We start from the raw sequence: 19,060 nt of genomic DNA on the forward strand, positions 1-19,060 counted from the left end.
AGAGGTGACTACGGGCAGTGGGGAGCAGGGGGAGCCAGGCACTTATACCTGCCAGCTCTTTTCTTGTAGAGACTCAATTATGCTACCCAACAAAAGACGTAACTTGGGAAATATTTCTGGGCACGTGTGACTGTGCAGAAAATGTCTTTGAGCTTCAGACTAGAGGAAATGGAGTTACCATCTGGTGTGGGAAATGCAGCAGCCATAAGCACAGTTCCAGGAACATTTTTCTCTTCCATTTTCCCCCTTTGGATCCAAGTGCAGAAGTATTTGAGTTTGAGCTGTAACTGGTTGGGGGTTAGAAGAGCAGAGTGGAGGTGAGGGAGGTCACTTCTCATCAGTCAGGGTTAGCCAAGTGATAGCCTGATTTTCATGCCTGTTGTCCCTCATCCCTAGTTTTGTGAAAGGTTTTACGTTTTCCTTTAAAACCAAAGGGAGAAAGATAAACTCAAGTACTGTAAGCATTCTATTAGGTTTTGAGAGAGGAGGGAGGTTTGGAATTTTGATTTTAAGCAGGTATAGCTTAAGGGATAACTTTGCATTGTATAAGAGTTCATTTATGAGTACAAACTTAACTTGAAGTTTAATAGGCACTTGACAGTTGATAGAAAGTTTTAGCTTATAAAAGCAATGTAGAGAATAGTAAAAGAGGAAGAATACTTGGGAGGTTGGGAAAATGACATTAAGTGGTACAGATGGGTGAAGAGAAAGACCACTGGGCATGGAATCAGAAAATTTGAATCCTAGCTATTATTTTCCCAAGTACTTCTTCTCTAACCTTGATCTAGTGAATTTACCCTGTATGTAAATCAAAATGGTATTAATCTGGTGTATGAATTTATCACAGAGATTTAAAGAGGTCATGTGTACCAATGTACATAGCTTCACATCCCCCTTCTGGGGGTAACTTCTCCCCATGGAAATCCTATTTCCAAGGTTATTATCTTTAAGAGGCTACTCTTTTAGAAACTAATTCATTTTTCCCATTTGTGTTAGATAAAAGTTCTGGTTAGCATGAGTCTGATCACTCTTAGCTCATCAAGTTCTGCAGCTCTGTCCCAAAGCAAAGCCAGTTAACATCTTAGTTATGCTGGAAAGGTTCATTAGCAGTAAATATTTGATTTTTATAGTTCAAAAAAATTTTTTATAGTTTATGGACCCCCCATTTTCTCCTTTCATGGACTTCCAAGAACTACTCTCTACACAAAATGTGATTTCTGTGTCATTAATTGGAGTTCATTTTTGGTAGAATTTGAGCTAATTTTAGTGCTGAGAAAATCCAGTAAATGGACCTGAGCTGTAATCCATGTCTTTTACAATAAAAGCTTTTTATATGTAAGAGATTTTAGAAACTATATTTGCAAAAAATGATCTTTAATGTTCTCATCAGGTACGTAGACCTGAGGGTCTTAAAAAGGCCATGTTCCCGCACCCCCAGCATCACAGCCTTCATGAAATGATGTGTCGTGTCCACAGTGATCACAAAATTATTCAAGAGCTCCGTTATCTTGTCGTAATTAGACTTAATCTAGAAAACAAAGAATGCCCAGAAATGGCCTTGGAAATAGGAATTGTGCTGCAAAGAGATTGAACATTTGTAGAATTATATTTGCCCCACTCTCTTTGTCTGTAATCCCTTTGAATTCCTGTAATAACCCTACAGGATAATTTCTCCTGTTTTAAAAGATGAGTAACCTGAAGCTTCAGAGATAATAATTGTCCCTGAGCTTTCATGCTGGTCGAAACAAAATGCAGCAGAAAGTCAAACCCAAGCCTTTCTTACTTCAACTCAGTATCTTTCTCTCAGTCATACTTTCCAGAAGAGCCCACAAGTGGTCATTAAGTCCAGCAAGGCCCTCTGACTCCTAAGGACCTCTTCAAATCTTGGATGAACCTTTGGGACACTAGAAACCTTGCCTTAGATAGGAGAACTGAAATGATCAGTTTTATGATCTTAGCAATTATTTCTTAAATTTGCATTTAATTTTTTGAGAAAAACATATGTACATAAAAACACACAAATTTATTTTACAATTTGCAATATAATTGCAATGATGTGCATGAATGTATGGGTGTAATGGCTACATCCATCAAGGGAGAACCAAAATCAATAAACAGAGTATTACCAACACCTCCTAAGTCCCCTCATGCCCCCTCCCAGGTTAAACTCAAGACCAAAGTCAACACATGCTGGTTGTAACAGTTGTCCCTCTTGTTAAAGGTTGGGCAGATACATAAAGGCTGTTCATGGCAATTTATTAATAGACTAAGTGTACTGTGTTCTTAGTGCTCATTGTAAATGAAAGTAGGAAGAAAAGGCAAACCAGAAATCATGGGTTCCCCATCTCCTGCATCTTCCCCAGCACCCTCCATGCCGGCTTATGAACTGGAGACGCCCTTGAATCAGACGGACAGCACAGTGACGGTCCTGCTGAAGCCTGCACACAGTCGAGGTGCACCCGTCAGGTATGGAGCCGAGAAGGGGTTGTTTTAGGTGAAAACCCAAATCAGATGGGCACATTTCTCCCACGTGCCTTCTAGGGATTTGCCGCAGACCTCACTCAGCATGTAAAACCATGTCCTTATGAGTTCTAATTAAAAGAAAGGACTGAGGGGAAAGAAGGGGCTTTGATGTGAGTGATTAAGTGTTGTGTAGGGAGTTTGATTCTGATGCACGTGGTTGTTCTTTGAAGTTAAGGAACAAAAACCCCAGTCTGTTCAGAGGTGGCTTTCCTCCTAAAAGGTAATTGCTCTCTGCAGTTTAGTTACCCATGGGCAGATGGTATCAGTGTCCTGAGCTGTAGTCCTTAAATAGACGCTGTGAGTTATTTTTGTCTATTTGTTTTGTTTACATGGAGTTTTAAATCTTTAATCTTTAGTAAACCAACTAATCTTTCCATTGAATGTGTACTATATAACTGTACTTTTTTAAAGAAACAGGTGATTGGAAAGACAATTGTGAAGTCTTTATTTGAACAGATTTAGGTTTATTACCACCATGTAGACCCCATTTCTCATCACATGATGATTTATATAGCCAAGAAATTACAAATTATAACTTTTACAGTGAATGAATAAAATAAATGTATTCTTCTTAGGAAGGAGCAAAGGAATGCCTCAATAACTCTTGAATATGAACTTGTCATAAGCTCAATAATTTATATAAATGAAATTTCTAGTCATTTCAGAAGAATTCCGATATTTTGTGCTATCAGAATCACTTCCCTTCAAAATAATCTATTCCTTTGAATAGCATTCTCCAAGGAAACATTTACATTCACAAATAAGGCTGTGTGGGGTTCATTTCCCTGTGCCTTTTGTAGAGTTTTATTTCATTAACCTTCTGAAACCTGGCCGTCTTTGATCACGTTTTCTCTACAGTATCAAAGAGTGAGTCACTGAACTTCCTTCTGCCTGATAAGATATATAAGTTTCAGTTCACAGGCTCAAGATGAAAAACAGACAAGCATTAGTTGATAGAAAGATCAAATTAGTGTAGAAACAGACATTTTTATTTGAAAACCCTACAAAATGGCAAGAGACAATTTTTAATTTACTCTGCTTTCTTAACGTAGTAGCCCCTGAAGGGATTTCGGATGGCCATTCATAGGCCCAGTGAGTGAGAATGCTTTGAAATATGTAAAAGCTCTCTCCAGGTGTAAGAATTATTTCTGCAAGAAAAGCAATGCCACTGACACTACCCAGGCCCTTTGGGTTGATATGTGTGGCACTGATATGGGTTGCACAAACTGAATGACCCAGACTCACCCTCATTAGGTGTCTGTCCAAAACCCAAGCATACCTATAACCGTAAGTCAGACTCTGTTCACTCCAGAACGCTGAATTATTATTAAAGGATAATTCACTCTCCAGCCGTGGCCTTGAGAACATTGTTTTTCTCTGACCAATTTAAGAGCTGCCCAGACTCAGCAATAACAGGCCATGAGGACAGGAGTCAGGGTTGTGTCGAAAGGCTTCATGATGACATGAGGGGGTGGAGGTCATTTACTTTCAGAGCCTCCAAACTGAAGGAGGCTGAAATCCTAACCATTTCTCCCATTCTGTTCTATTCTTACAGAAACTCCTTCACACTTTTTCGGTTCTTGTTGCTTCTTTCCTCCTAACCTTTTCAGCTGGATTGTCACCTGTATCTTTGTGTAGGTCTTTCCAAGTCTTAGGTTTTCCTGTAACATTTCTTTGGGCAATCCATGTTAGTCCTCTCCCCAGAACTCCTTTTCTTGTCTTTCAAAATTTTCAATTGTGTCCCAAATGACTATTCATGTTTTCCACCATCTGCCTTGCTAAGACATGATTTTGTTCTTTTCCTTTACATCTTGGGCTTCCTTGTGGCTCCGATGGTAAAGAATCTGCCTGCAGTGTGGGAGCTGCTGCTGCTAAGTCACTTCAGTCGTGTCCGACTCTGTGCGACCCCATAGACGGCAGCCCACCAGGCTTCCCCATCCCTGGGATTCTCCAGGCAAGAGTACTGGAGTGGGTTGCCATTTCCTTCTCCAATGCATGAAAGTAAAAAGTGAAAGTGAAGTTGCTCAGTCATGTCCGACTATTAGTGACCCCATGGACTGCAGCCTACCAGGCTCCTCCATCCATGGATTTTCCAGGCAAGGGTACTGGAGTGGGGTGCCATTGCCATCTCCGGCAGTGTGGGAGACCTAGGTTCAATTCATGGGTTGGGAAGATCCCCTGGAGAAGGGAATGGCAACCCACTCCAGTATCTCGTCTGGGAAATCCCATGGACAAAGGGGCCTGGTGGGCTGCAGTCCCTGGGGTCACAAAGAGTCGGACATGACGGAACTACTAACACTTTCACATTTGTTTTCAGAGACTCTGGAGCTTTACTAATTAGTTGGAGACACCCTCGGGCTTTTTATTTCTATGTCTATAAAAATACAAATTCAGATGCTGATCAGGGTGTCCAAAATGCAGGTGCCCCATCATTTCATCAGGCCCAGCTCTAACTCTGAGAAGATTTCAGTTTATGTTGTCATATGCTCTTTCACACCTGTTATACCACCTGATTTTCTGAGTTCAGCACTGTTTTGCTTTTATGAAACATCATCTTGTTATTGGCTAACCATCCCTGGGATTGGCCAGGGTCACTTTGCATTCTGCCTCTATTATACCTGCTTTCACAATGTTAGCAACTTGAAATGAACAAATTTACTATTTGTATCCATCAAGGAAATCTATAATGCTAGAATAGAGATCAATTCTTATGGCAGCCTCTTACTATCATTATAAAGAAATCCACTACAGATGCTACCTTACTGGAAGGATGCTTGTCTTAAATGGGAAAATTTTATTGGCACAAGTTTGAGAAAGGAAATTATCTCAGACTCACCTGTCAAAAAGATTTTTTTGCAGAAAAATGAATATTCTCTTCAAGAGATTCATTATTATAGTGCGGCATAATGGGACTGATTACCTATTGAGTAGATAGAAGCCCAATATATCTAGAAAGACTAGTTTGGAAAAAAATTGTCCATAATGCTCTCAGTCTAAATGGGTTATATGAAAATTTTCAATTTCATTTAATGTTTAGAGAAATAAGAACTCTGATTAGGGAATCAGAGGGACCTAAAATATAAAGCCATAATGTAGATTGAAACATTTGAACACATCTGGAAATTTGCAAAATGCACATGTAATCAAACTGCAATACAAGAAAGCTTTTCCCAAATGGTAAGATAAATACGAGAAGAGGAAATGGAAGCGAACATCTGTTAGCTTTCCTGGATTTTGCACAGTATTATGTGTTCAAAAGTACTGTCATTGTGTGATTGCAAAGAACCCATTCTTTCGATTGATTTGATTTTTCTTGAATCCATATTCATTGGTGTTGAAAATTTAGTCATACTTCACTAAGGCACTTCACTAAGTGAGGTGGTTGTATATTGATTCCACTACAGACACTCAGCTTGCTTAATGCAGATTCTTGAAATTGCACTAAACTCTTAGCATAAGTGATTGTTGTCTTTTTATTGATCAACACACCAGCTCTGTCACATAAAATTATTTAAATCCCAAGATGGCCAGGAGGAACACAGAGTCCATCATTCCGGCAGGTAAACAGGCACCCAGGACAGAATTTTAATGTCTGTCCATGGGTTCAATTTTTTTTTCCTTTAATAAGACAGGGAAAAGCTTCATTTTCTTTAACTCATTTAGAATCACCTGCATTCTCTCTTTTCTCTCCACTGTTTATTACACGCAGACACAGTCCGACGGAGGAAACCCTTATAATCTGGCAGTAAAAGAGCAACTCTAAATAAAGAATGAGTTGCACACAAAGTGCTGTGCTTTTCGTGCACCAACAGAAGTTCTGTCTATGATTTTACTCCCGTGATGTATGTGTTTGTCTTGTAATCTGCTCTGTGCAGTAACCCTCATTAATGATGTTTTATACCTTCTAATGGGCTGTAGCTTGAGACTCCATCACGTTGTTGTAATTCCAATGACTCTCATTTTTGTTCTTCAGGCATTGTTGCTTTAATTTGTTCCTAAATGTTTTGGAGCTCTGTGTCTTCTTAATTAAAACTCAGAGCTTGAGTATGTTAACTAATTAAATATTTTGATATTCATTTCAGTGAAATGTTCAAAGATTACCAAATCAGTCTTTGATTCATTCATTCAGGAGAAACTATTGAGTGGGGAAAACATCTATTACAGTTGTGAGTCTGCAGGGAGAAGGGGAAGGAGGGCAGAAATCACATCAGCAACCAGGACATTAGGGCTGAACTGCGTGAATGTAATTTTAATTCATGGCAGCAACTTTGTTCTTCTAATAAAGAGAAAGCCCCAATTTTTTTGTTGTCGTTGAAATATAGTTGATTTACAATCTTGTGTTTAATTTCTGCTGTACAGCAAAGTGACTGTTAGATATTTATATGTATAACTTTTTCAGATTCTTTTCCACTATGGTTTATCATAGGATATTAAATACAGTTCCCTGTGCTTCAGAGTAGGACCTTGTTTATTCATTTTATATATAATACTTTGCCTCTGCTAATCCCAACCTCCCAGTCCATCCCTCCCCCACCCCCTGACCCCTTGGCAAGTCTGTTCTCTCTGTCTGTGAGTCTGTTTCTGTTTCATAGATAAGTTCATTTGTGTCGTACTTTCAGTTCAGTTCAGTTCAGTCGCTCAGTCGTGTCTGATTCTTTGCGACCCCATGAATCGTAGCACGCCAGGCCTCCCTGTCCATCACCATCTCCCGGAGTTCACTCAAACACACGTCCATCGAGTCGGTGATGCCATCCAGCCATCTCATCCTCTTTCGTCCCCTTCTCCTCCTGCCCCCAATCCCTCCCAGCATCAGGGTCTTTTCCAATGAGTCAACTCTTCACATGAGGTGGCCAAAGTATTGGAGTTTCAGCTTTAGCATCAGCCGTTCCAAAGAACACCCCGAGCTGATCTCCTTCAGAATGGACTGGTTGGATCTCCTTGCAGTCTAAGGGACTCTCAAGCGTCTTCTCCAACACCACAGTTCAAAAGCATCAATTCTTCGGTGCTCAGCCTTCTTCACAGTCCAACTCTCACATCCATACATGACCACTGGAAAAACCATAGCCTTGACTAGATGGACCTTTGTTGGCAAAGTAATGTCTCTGCTTTTGAATATGCTGTCTAGGTTGGTCATAACTTTCCTTCCCAGGAGTAAGCGTCTTTTAATTTCATGGCTGCAGTCACCACCTGCAATGATTTTGGAGCCCAAAAAAATAAAGTCTGACACTGTTTCCACTGTTTCCCCATCTATTTCCCATGAAGTGATGGGACCAGATGCCATGATCTTCGTGTCATACTTTAGGTTCCACGTATAAGTGACATCACATAGTACTTGTCTTTTTCTTTCTGACTTACCTCGCTTAGTGTGGTAATCTCTAGGTCCATCCTTGTTGCTGCGAATGGCATTGTTTCATTCCCTTTATAGCTGAGTAATATTCCAGTATATCCATACCACGTCCCTCTTTACCCATTCATCTGTCGATGGACATTTGGGTTGCTTCCTTGTCTTTAGCCCTGATTATTGTAATGCTGTGCATTGGTAGTCATCGGAGACTTATATGTGGTTGGCCTTTCAGTTGAATGCTTCCTCAACAGATAGGTTTAAAAAGCAATTTGTGAATAGTTTATGTGGCTGAGAATTGGGGCCAAAATCTTAAAGCAAATAGGAATTTCATTGCATTAAGAATAAAGAAGAGCAGAGGGCATAAGGAATTGAAGGCATATTTTGCCTTACTTTTTCAATGTGTGTTCTAGTTAATTAAGATTTCAAATGAGATAGGAAATATTTCTTGCTAGTCAAAGGCAAGCATAAATGCTTTATTCATCCAGACCACTTCTGATTTAAAAACGAAAAACCTGCATCATGTAATAGCTGCAGTTTCATATAGAAGTCAAGAATTTGTTTATTTTTATATAACATGTCCAGATTTTTGTTAGACTGGTTTTGCCTTGTATTTGTCATTATGGTAGACTGCAAACGTGTGCTGTTTTCATTTACTCCTGTCCTTTTCCCTCATGCTGTTTTGCCTTACATAGTAAAGTAGGAAACATGTACTGATATTTAAGGCTTGTTGTTAACTTCTGATGTTTATTGTTTACTCAGTTACTCATCAAGGGCTTCCCAGATGGCACTAGTGGTAAAAAAAAAAAAAATGCTTGCCAATACAGGAGACATTAGAGACATGGGTTTCATCCCTAGATGAGGAAGATCCCCTGGAGGAGGGCATGGCAACCAACTCCAGATCCCACGGACAAAGGAGCCTGGTGGGCAACAGTCCACAAGATCACAAAGAGTCAGACATGACTGAGCATGAATACACTCATCAAATACTCTTTTGTAATAAATTACGTAGAAAATTTTAAGTGCATTAAAGGATGCTATTTTTCTCATTATAGAGCTCTTCTCCTCTGAAAAATCCACTTTTAGTCTTAAAAGAAGGTGAAGAGCAAATTTTCATTCCATCGAGAATAAAGAGGCAGTAGAGCATGGGGTCGCTAAGAGTCGGGCACAACTGAGCGACTTCACTTTCACTTCTCACTTTCATGCATTGGAGAAGGAAATGGCAACCCACCCCAGTGTTCTTGCCTGGAGAATCCCAGGGACGGGGGAGCCTGGTGGGCTGCTGTCTATGGGGTTGCACAGAGTCGGACACGACTGAAGTGACTTAGCAGCAGGGGCGGCAACTTTTGGACAGTAGAGTAAGCGTCTCCCTGGCAAGTAGGAAGGGGGTCTCTCTGAGACCACAGACCCCCCCATCTCCTGGGGGACCAACATAGACCACTGCTTCTATCTTAATTTTGTTTGGCTAGTCTTTCTGAGGAGGTGATGTAGGGGCCAAGATTCAAAGTATGTGGATGAGTTAAGAAGGACCAGGTGACTTCACTTTCACTTTTCACTTTCATGCATCGGAGAAGGAAATGGCAACCCACCCCAGTGTTCTTGCCTGGAGAATCCCAGGGACAGGGGAGCCTGGTGGGCTGCCGTCTATGGGGTCGCACAGAGTCGGACACGACTGAAGCGACTTAGCAGCAGCAGCAGCAGCAGAGCAATTGTATTTATTTAAAGAAAATGTGTTCCATTTCTCAGACGTGTTCCATTTGATCTTAGCGCTATATGGGAAATGAGCTTTATTCTCCTTGTGGGCCTGCGCTCACGTCTCCAGCTGGGTATAACACAGCAGTTTTTGTTAAAGGGACTCAGTTTGAGAGCACCAGTGAGTCTGTGACACCTGCTTCCTCTGTCCATGGGATTCTCCAGGCAAGAATACTGGAGTGGGTTGCCATTTCCTTCTCCAGGGATCTTCCTGACCCAGGGATTGAACCCACGTCTCCTGCATTGGCAGGCAGATTCTTTACTGCAGAGTCACCTGAGAAGCCCATAGAATGACTCTAAAAGTCAAGTTCCCTATATGCCAAATCGACAAAAAGTCAATGAGGCAATTAACTTGCTTGACTCAGTAGAATCTGATGTTCTGTGTACCCTCAAAGAGTCTGCTTGTCCTTTCACTCTCTTAAAAGAAAGGTATTTGTGATTCACTGGGCTGGCCTGATCTGGGGATAAGTGTGTTATACTTACAGAGGGTTGGCGTGGCTGGATGGGAGGAGAGGAAGGGAGATGGGGCTGGATCAGGTGACCTCATGCTCCACACCAGGGGGTGAAGGTGCAACTGCTAGGCTGTGAGCAGCCATCCAGGGATTTACAGAAGGAAAACGTGTAGGAACCATCAGCCGGAGCCTGGAGGGCAGGTAGCTGGGCAGGGTGAAGGGCAGATGTGACAGAGGAGGTATACCTGCCCGGGTTTTCATCCACCCAGTCAGATACTGATAACCCTTAGAGCAGGGCTCTTGTAAATGCCAAACGCTATTTCTCCTTAGGAACAGGGCTTCGGGGAACCAAAAACATTTAGTTTTTCGGAAGAAAAATAAAGAGAGAGAATGTATCGCCTAATCAGACTGATTGGTGATATTAACAGTTTAAAGTATTATTGAAGTGAATAAAAACTAGCTCAGCCATGACTCTGATAATTTATTGGAAATTACTTATTGTTTGCAAATATTTTTTAGACCTCAATTTCTGTAAACAGCAAACAGGCAGCATGGTTAGTCCCTCTTACTCAGAAGAACCTTCTGGATCATTCTGTTTTTGCTTCTCTCTACATTCCCTTTGCTGTATCACCCTGATGCCTTTGGCCTGAGCCTGTGCTTGGCACTTTGGGGCTGATTATTGAATATTATACATGTTGGGATGTGTTTCAATGCCTGTGAATGGATGAGGTGCAGTGTCTTGCTTACTGTAAGCCAGAGCACAGAAGGAATGAATGCTCCAGGATGCTGAGCATATACATGTGGCTAACTCTTGACTGGGGGCAGGGGAGACTCAAGTTTTTGATCACACTGTTTCTTCTCTCTTTTTTTTTTTTTCCATTCCTATGCCCAGAGGAACCTGTGTTTGTCTCTGCAAAGATAAATGTCTGAGGTTAGAGCTACAGATTACATGAAGGCCCTTGAGCATTTTTCCTAGTGGAGGTCATACGTTATACGTGACCACCTCCCTGGAGGTGAGGTCAGTAGCACTTTGCACCCCCTTCCCACACTAACCAGGACCCCAGAAGCCCCCCATCGGGGGAGGGAGCCAGACGTACAAGTTGAAGTCACTGTCCACTGATGATAGAGAAAGTTACTTGCTGTTTCTTTCCCTTCATCTATCTGGACCACAAGTAAATCTTACAGGCGAATCTCAGTTGTAAACCCAGAGAGCTCGTGGCAGATCAGTGCTTGAACAACTTACCGCCTGATTGATGAATCTCAGCACTGATCTGCCGCGAGCTCTCGGTACTGTTGATCTTCCTAATCATGATTATTGATTCCACAAAGTTGAAGGGATGGGTTTCCAGACGTGTTCCCAGCTAAGACTGAGAACAGGATCTTGGACATTTTGACAAAGATCTCACTACAGATGCCTCGCTTTCATTTTTTCAAGTGTTACAATCACCTAAGGGCTTCCGAGATAGCTCAGTTGGTAGAGAATCTGCCTGCAATGCAGGAGACCCCAGTTTGATTCCTGGGTTGGAAAGGTCCTCTGGAGAAGGGATAGGCAACCCACTCCAGTATTGTTGGGCTTCCCTGGTGGCTCAGATGGTAAAGAATCCACCTACTGTCTCACCATCCTGGCACTGTGACTTGAACATAAAGATGCTTTGTAGATATTTGGTAAACAAATAAATGAGTAATTGGCCAATGTTGGTGCTCAAATTTCTTACAACACTTTGGCACTGTTACAAAAGGCAGGATTTTCACCAGACTAATAACTTCAGAGAGCTCTTCTCACTGAGCAGGACATATACTGACACGGGACAGGAAACGCTATAAGGAAACGCAGAGAAATGAAAAAATGGGACACAGAGAGAGAGGGAGACCTGGGTTCAATCCCTGGGTGGGAAAGATCCCCGGACACCCCACTCCAGTATTCTTGCCTGGGAAATCCCATGGACAGAGGAGCCTGAAGGGCTGCAGTCCATAGGATTGCAAAGAGCCGGACACGACTGAAGCAACCAAGCACACACACACACACACACAATCTCATGAATACATGAGAAAAGACTACAGGTTCGAAGAGGCCGATACAGTCAATCTCCAGGCAGACAGTAAAAGCCAGTCCAGGCAGCTGCTGAGAGCTCTGGGCTTTGGGAGCCCAGGGTCCACTTGAAGAGGACCTGACGCCTCTCCGCAGGTATCAGCACCTTGTGATCCTGTGGGTGGGGGGTGGGGGGCATGGCCATATAATAAGAACAGGTTTTGTCATTGTCCTCAGCAGAGAACATTTGCTCAACCAGCACTTCTAAATATGCACAGTGTAATTATTTATGATGAGAACAGCAAAGCACAGGAACATGCTGATGTGCCTTCTATTTTGCCAAAAACTATTTTATTAAGTCTGTTATTACATTATGCTTGTGAGGGTTACCTGTACTTGGTTTTCAGATTCTTCATTTAAGTAACACTTCACTCTTCAATCTGTTAGATACAGAATGATTAGGGAGCATTGTTCATTTTTTCCATATCGTCATATCCCTTTGGAGTTGTTCTCCGTGTCCCTTTTTCATTCCTCTGCGTTTCCTTATAGTGTTTCCTGTCCAGTGTCGGTATATGTCCTGCTTGTGAGAAGTGGTAAGAGCTCTCTGAGGTTATTAGTCTGGTGAAAATCTTGCCCTTTGTAACAGTGCCAAGTGTTGTAAGAACTTTGAGCACCAACATTGCCAATTATTCATTCATTTGTTTACCAAACATCTATGAAGCATCTTTATGTTCAAGGCACGGGGCTAGGATGGTGAGCAAGCTATATAAAGAGTTACTGAGGGCATGTGACAGAGGAGGAAACCCAACAAGGAAATCAGGATGTGCTGTTTAAGCTGAAACTCAAAGGAGCTGCAGGAAGTGACCACTCAGGACTGGAAGACCACTGTAGGTTCACTGAAGAGAGGAGCAGCCCATAGAACGGCCTAGGATCAGAGAAAATAAAGAGGTGTAGACAGTGGCCATCTCAGAAAATACAATTAAAACTGCATACGCAGTAAATGAAGTTTGACCGGCACTCAAGAGTATTAATTAAATTTATGAATTTAATGTTGGAATGAGCCTTTTCCTGGGCTAATCATTATGTAAAATGTATGTAAATGTAATAGGAAATCCAAAAAGGTCGCAAAATGATTTTCATAATTTAGTTTCTGAATATCCTTCAGTACCTCAAACCTAATTAAGTGTGCAATAGATGTTTATTGAATTGAACCTCATCTTTTCCTTGTGAGCAGAAGTCATTATCACTGACGCCTTTATAGATGAGAAGCTGAAGGTCTCAAAACTCATTGAACATATAAGGAAGAAGAGGATTTTATATTTATATTCTCATCACTAAATAAAAGTTAAATACTACATTTTTCCATAGAGTACAGAGGCATTAAAAAAAATACTCTCCTTTTTACCCTTGGATCAATCGTATTGTTATTAATAAGATTATATTCAGAAGGACTAACTTCAAAGGAATCATTGTTAAAAATACACATTTCATCGGAAGGTCACTAGAATCTCACATGCCTATGCTGAAGCCTTTGAAACTTCTCCTGCTTCCCACCTTGTGGGGTCACTGAGACCCCTCCTTTTCTCCTTTTCTTTCCATCCCCCCATAGGTGAGAAAGAGGGTTGGGAGGTAGGCAAAATGAATGAAGAGGGTCAGCTGCGTAGTGATGGATGGTAACTGGACTTGTCCTGGTGATCACTCTAGAGTGTGTACAGATGTTGAATTTTAATGCTCTACAGTGGAAATCTATATTCCAAAAAGCTGGGGACCATAGAGAATTATTACAAAGAATTCTCTGAAAACAAAGAATTCTCATCAAAGTCAATTAAAAATGTAATGAAAACTTTAAAAATTAATTTATTACTAGCCTTTTTTTTTTTTTTAAGAACACTCACATGGACCAGAAGTCTTCAGTTTGCATCTGGGCTGCATTGTTTACTCTTGTGTGATCTGGGCATCCTATGAACTCTCTTTCTTTACTTCTGAAATTGGAGTCCAACACACGACCGATCCATCTCATGACACTGTCATGAAGATTAATACGGTGAAAGTTCTTTGTAAGCTGAAGTGTTGAGAAAGTACAAAACTGTAATATCAGACTTTGCTTAGCAGAAATATTGACCGGATTGGTGTTTAGTTTTTATTCCCCTTTTTTCTTGCTTTTGGTAATGTGCCTAAAATTTCTCATCATTATTGCCTTTAACTTTTATACCAATATACACAATTATCACTTAAGTAGGATCTGTGTTCTAAAGGAAACCCATACTTTGACAGTAAACTGATGGTCACTGAAAGAAATGTGTGTGACAATTCTGTAAAATTATCAAAGTTTTAGAAGACCTATTGTTCCATCAAAACCCCACAGTGATGAGAAAGAATTGTTGGTTGGAGTAGTTACAAACAAGGGCCCTTTCCTGGGAAGGCAGGCGTTCAGAATCATCAAATGTGCAGCCAACTCCAGCACGGAGTTTGGTGACCCTGGGTTTAGATCCTGGTCCTTATGTGCCCCATGATCTCAGGCAAGTGGCACAGCTTTTCTGTCTCATTCTCCCCCTGAAGTAGATGTGAGTGAGAACGTCCACCTCCGAGGGCAGCTGGGAGGTGAATGATGGGAAGCAGAGCTCTCAGGACAGCATCTAACACAGACGTCCTCTGCTCATTGTAGGAAAGCTCTTCTTATAACTGTTGATGCTATTCTGGTCTGTGAAGACGGTCATGTCTTATAGACAAGACAGTAGCCCTTGTCTTATGCCTGTGTTGCAGGAAAGCTTCTAAGTCCCAGTAAAATACTCCTGAGCCTCAGTGATGATCTGACGGGAATGATAATTATGATAATAAAAAATGAAGCATTATTGTGACTTAGATGGAGCAGCTATACTGTGTCAGACCCATGCTTGGCCCTTTATGAAATGATTCTAATCGTCAGAGCAGACAGCCTGCTCAGATGCCGGCGCTCCATGCACAGATGAGGAACTGAGGTCTAGGGGTGGGGGGTTGACAGCCATGCTCTCCCTGTACAACACTACGTGGCCTGCAAGGCGCCTCCCAGGAGCCGTCCGCACCGCAAACATCGTCCCAGCAGGATCTCTTTGGAACCAAGGTGGTTGCTTCTCCCTTTGCCAACAAGGGCTTTTCTGAAAATTACTATCTTTTCTTTATTGTCTCTTCCAGGGTTAAGAAAACATATCACACCTTTGTCTTTAGATTATGATCCTTTCAATCTTGGGGGCTTATCAATATTAAGAATCTTAATTCTTAAAAGTTAGAAGCAGGGGTTTGGGGTTGTTGTTTTCATTATTTCTTTGTTATGATCTTTAAACTAAGACTTTGTAAAAACTTTTGCTCAAGTCTAACTCCATCAGAATCTGTTCAGTGTTTACCAGTGAAATACATTTTGATACTTAAAGGACTTGGGTTGAACAGAGTTGCTTTAGTGTTTGGGATAGTTTTGATCAAATTCATCAGTCTTTTTTGTTGATCTGTATGTTCTTTTTTCCCTTTTAGCATCTTGATAGTCCCCAAAGAATAAAGAAAGAAAATACCAATTCTTCTGAAATGCTTATTAATGGTTTTTTAAATTGCTCCTCTCTTTTATTGAAGAATTGTAACCTGCAAAGAGCACCTTAAACCTTTGGGGTTAGAGGTTCTTTTGTCACAGTTGTGGAACCTTTGGTAAAGGTTCTATCCATCGCCAACAAAGGTCCGTCTAGTCAAGGCTGTGGTTTTTCCTGTGGTCACGTATGGATGAGAGTTGGACTGTGAAGAAGGCTGAGCGCCGAAGAATTGATGCTTTTGAATTGTGGTGTTGGAGAAGACTCTTGAGAGTCCCTTGGACTGCAAGGAGATCCAAGCAGTCCATTCTGAAGGAGATCAGCCCTGAGATTTCTTTGGAAGGAATGATGCTAAAGCTGAAACTCCAGTACTTTGGCCACCTCATGGGAAGAGTTGACTCATTGGAAAAGACTCTGATGCTGGGAGGGATTGGGGGCAGGAGGAGAAGGGGACGACAGAGGATGAGATGGCTGGATGGCATCACTGACTCGAGGGACGTGAGTCTTAGTGAACTCTGGGAGTTGGTGATGGACAGGGAGGCCTGGCGTGCTGCGATTCATGGGGTCACAAAGAGTCGGACACAACTGAGCGACTGATCTGATCTGATCTATCCATTGCTAAAATTGGTTAAGGAAAACAGCTCTAAGTACCTGACTTCCACCCTAAAATTTTTCCTTTTTTTCTTTGGTATACATAGTCACAAAGACAAAAATGTCACTTAACAGTAAAACTTCAGTTTTATATTACTATACAGGCTCAGTTTTTTATGGCTTCTTATAGCTGAGTTGCTACCGAGTATGTTCACAGCATCCGTGCTAAGTCTCTTATTACCACCACCACCACCCTTCTGCCACCTGATTTGGAGTGACTTCTATCGTATTAAAAAATAATACTCTGGATCCCTTTACTGCCAGGAAACAAAGATCATTTTTATTAAAGTTGCTTTTAGGATGACAGTGTCAGTCATCTCTTTGAAAATTCATTTTGGAAACTAAGTTTGTTCTTCCAGAACCCTTGAAAGTAACCTGAAAAAATGGCAGGGGAAGATAAAAATAATAGAGTAGGTGTAGTTGAGCTTTTATATGATGGAACTTAATTTAACTTTCCCTCCAAGTCCATTTCAAACTTGTTCTTGTGCATGAAAATATATTGCCTCTCTGTCCTTCCCCTGTTCCAGATTTTCTTTTTCTTGAACGTAATCCCCTCTGAAGGATTCTAGGTATGAGATCCAGCCTGGTGCCCCAGGGCTTGCGGGGCAGGCGCACAAGCCTCGCGTTCGGGGACAGGACCAGGCAGGACCTGTGGCCTGAGAGGCAGCAAGGGCACCCCGCTGCCAGATTCTGCCGCCATCACCCCCCAAAAACCAACATATCTGTAATATTTTGACTTGATCTTCGTAATCACAGTGGATATCAAGTGAAATAGTAGAATTGAGACATGATGGCTCTTGTTACCTGCAGCACGGTTGTAGAAGGTAGGAAAGGTAGTTCCAGGTTTGCCAGGGTGGGGGCCTGGGGAGAGTTGGGGCAGGGGAGCAGAGACCCCGAGGAGCAGAGGGACCTGCTTCTTGTTCCTCCCCTTGGGCATCACGGGGGGTGGGAGTCAACACACAGCCCTGTTCATTAGGCCCTGCAGTGTCCTTCTAATAGGATCTGGGCACCATGGAAACTGAGGAAAACCCAGCTGCTCCCAGGGTTCCTCTTGGGGAAACCCAGGGATTCTTGGGACAGACCTGCTGGGACCCCCACAGGCATCGGAGCCACAGTCCGGCCCATTACCCTCAGTCTTCAGTCCTACTGATGAAGGGTCCCCAAGGGTCTTGGGAGCTTTGCAGGCAGGCTCTGATGAGTCTGACAGGAAGACCTGCTGGGACTTAGGTAGAGCTTTGTACACCCAGGGGGTTGTAGTGAAATAGGGTTTGCGCTGGGACCACAAAGACATTCGGTCTTTTGTTTGTTGTTGTTGCTTTGACTTTAATTTGGGGGAAAAGTTGGTGGCCGTAGGCAGCACAGGACAGTCTTTGGGTGTCACCAGCAGCAGGAGCGTTTGGGCACCAGGTCCAGACCAGACGTTCCTGGAGCAGCTGATGCCACAGGAGGCTTTGATGTAGACAGAGACTGTTTCCTGCTTCCTCCTCCACTTGCTACAAACCCTTATCAGCTTCTCGTCCCAGTTCTCAGTTTGAGGAACCTGTTTCTAACACCCCAAGGCTGTGCTTGTCAAGATGGGGACAGTCTGGTCTTTGTTCCTCTTTTCCTTCCTCCCCTGTGCCTCTTACAGGGCTTGCATGTGATAAATATCACAGAAAGGAAGGAAATATGGATAAAATAGTTTTCTTCTCACTCATCGATGTCACAGCTTGCCTGACCTCATACCAGGAGCTATGAAATATCAGAGCTGAAAGGACCCTAGTGGTCAGGCGGTGATTTGGTGATAGAGCTGGACTGACTCCCCTGGTGTGGGGCTCAGTTCACTGTGCCCTCGCCCCTTCTAGACGATGGCATTTAAGAATCCACCTGCCAGTGCAGGAGACGTGAGTTTGATTCCTGGAGGAGGACATGGCAATGCACTGCAGTATTCTTGCCTGGAGAATCCCATGGGCAGAGGAGCCCGGTGGGCTGCAGTCCTTGGGGTCGCAAAGAGTCGGACACGACCGAGAACATGAGTGCACATCTCACCTGGCCTGCACTCTCGCTGTGAATACTTCTAGAGACTGAAGGATTCTGAATTAAATATAATATAAACACACAACAATGAAGATATTTAGTGTGGCTCTGATAGTATTCAATTTTTCTAGTTTTATTTAAAACCCTACAGCAAGTTAGGAAAACAGCTTTAAAAATCGTAGGGGACTTTGGGTTAGAATTTTTACAGTCATGTGTTTGTTATGCAGTTGTGATGATTACATTATGATAAACATAAGTGAAATGAAATGTGCAAAGGAAAGCATCTTCACTTGGCAAAAGGGGGAGAAGTCACTCTTAAAGATGTTCCATCTTGGGCTAATTTACTTGCAGTTTGGTGCCTGTTGTGAAGATTAATAACACATGGCCTTTTACACAGCTTCTCAGCCCAAGTCTAATGTTCCAGTTGTCCTTTTATTACCCCAAACCTCCATAACTGTAGGATTTTTTCCTCCCTTCCCTGTGTTCACAATATGGAGCAGTAAATGAGTTCATATTTCTCGCCCAACCTTTCAGCTATAATTAATATTTTATGATATTAGATTTATCACTAACTAGCAGAACAGTATGATGTGGGACTACATGCTCAGGCACACATGCACACACATCCAGTACAGAAGTAACTTAGGGATGCCAGGCAAGCTCCTGATGATGAATTACAGCTGCAAGAACATCAGTTTTATTTGTGGCACCCTGCAAGTGTGCCACAGCAGTAGATGGCCAGTCT

The 19,060-nt window shown here is 42.2% G+C and overlaps 1 protein-coding gene across 6 annotated transcripts in view; it reads left to right on the plus strand.

The window, feature by feature from the left end:
• The window catches only part of PTPRM (protein tyrosine phosphatase receptor type M), a 666,464-nt gene that overhangs the window by 392,324 nt on the left and 255,080 nt on the right, over positions 1 to 19,060 (plus strand). For all 6 annotated transcript variants that reach the window (XM_070778532.1, XM_070778534.1, XM_070778533.1 and 3 more), the window contains exon 11: positions 2,364 to 2,466. In XM_070778532.1, the coding sequence (XP_070634633.1) occupies positions 2,364 to 2,466 (103 nt within the window). The remainder of the gene's footprint in view (positions 1 to 2,363; positions 2,467 to 19,060) is intronic.

Source organism: Bos indicus, chromosome 24 (assembly GCF_029378745.1).
Source record: "Bos indicus isolate NIAB-ARS_2022 breed Sahiwal x Tharparkar chromosome 24, NIAB-ARS_B.indTharparkar_mat_pri_1.0, whole genome shotgun sequence".
Classification (NCBI taxonomy): Eukaryota; Metazoa; Chordata; class Mammalia; order Artiodactyla; family Bovidae; genus Bos; species Bos indicus.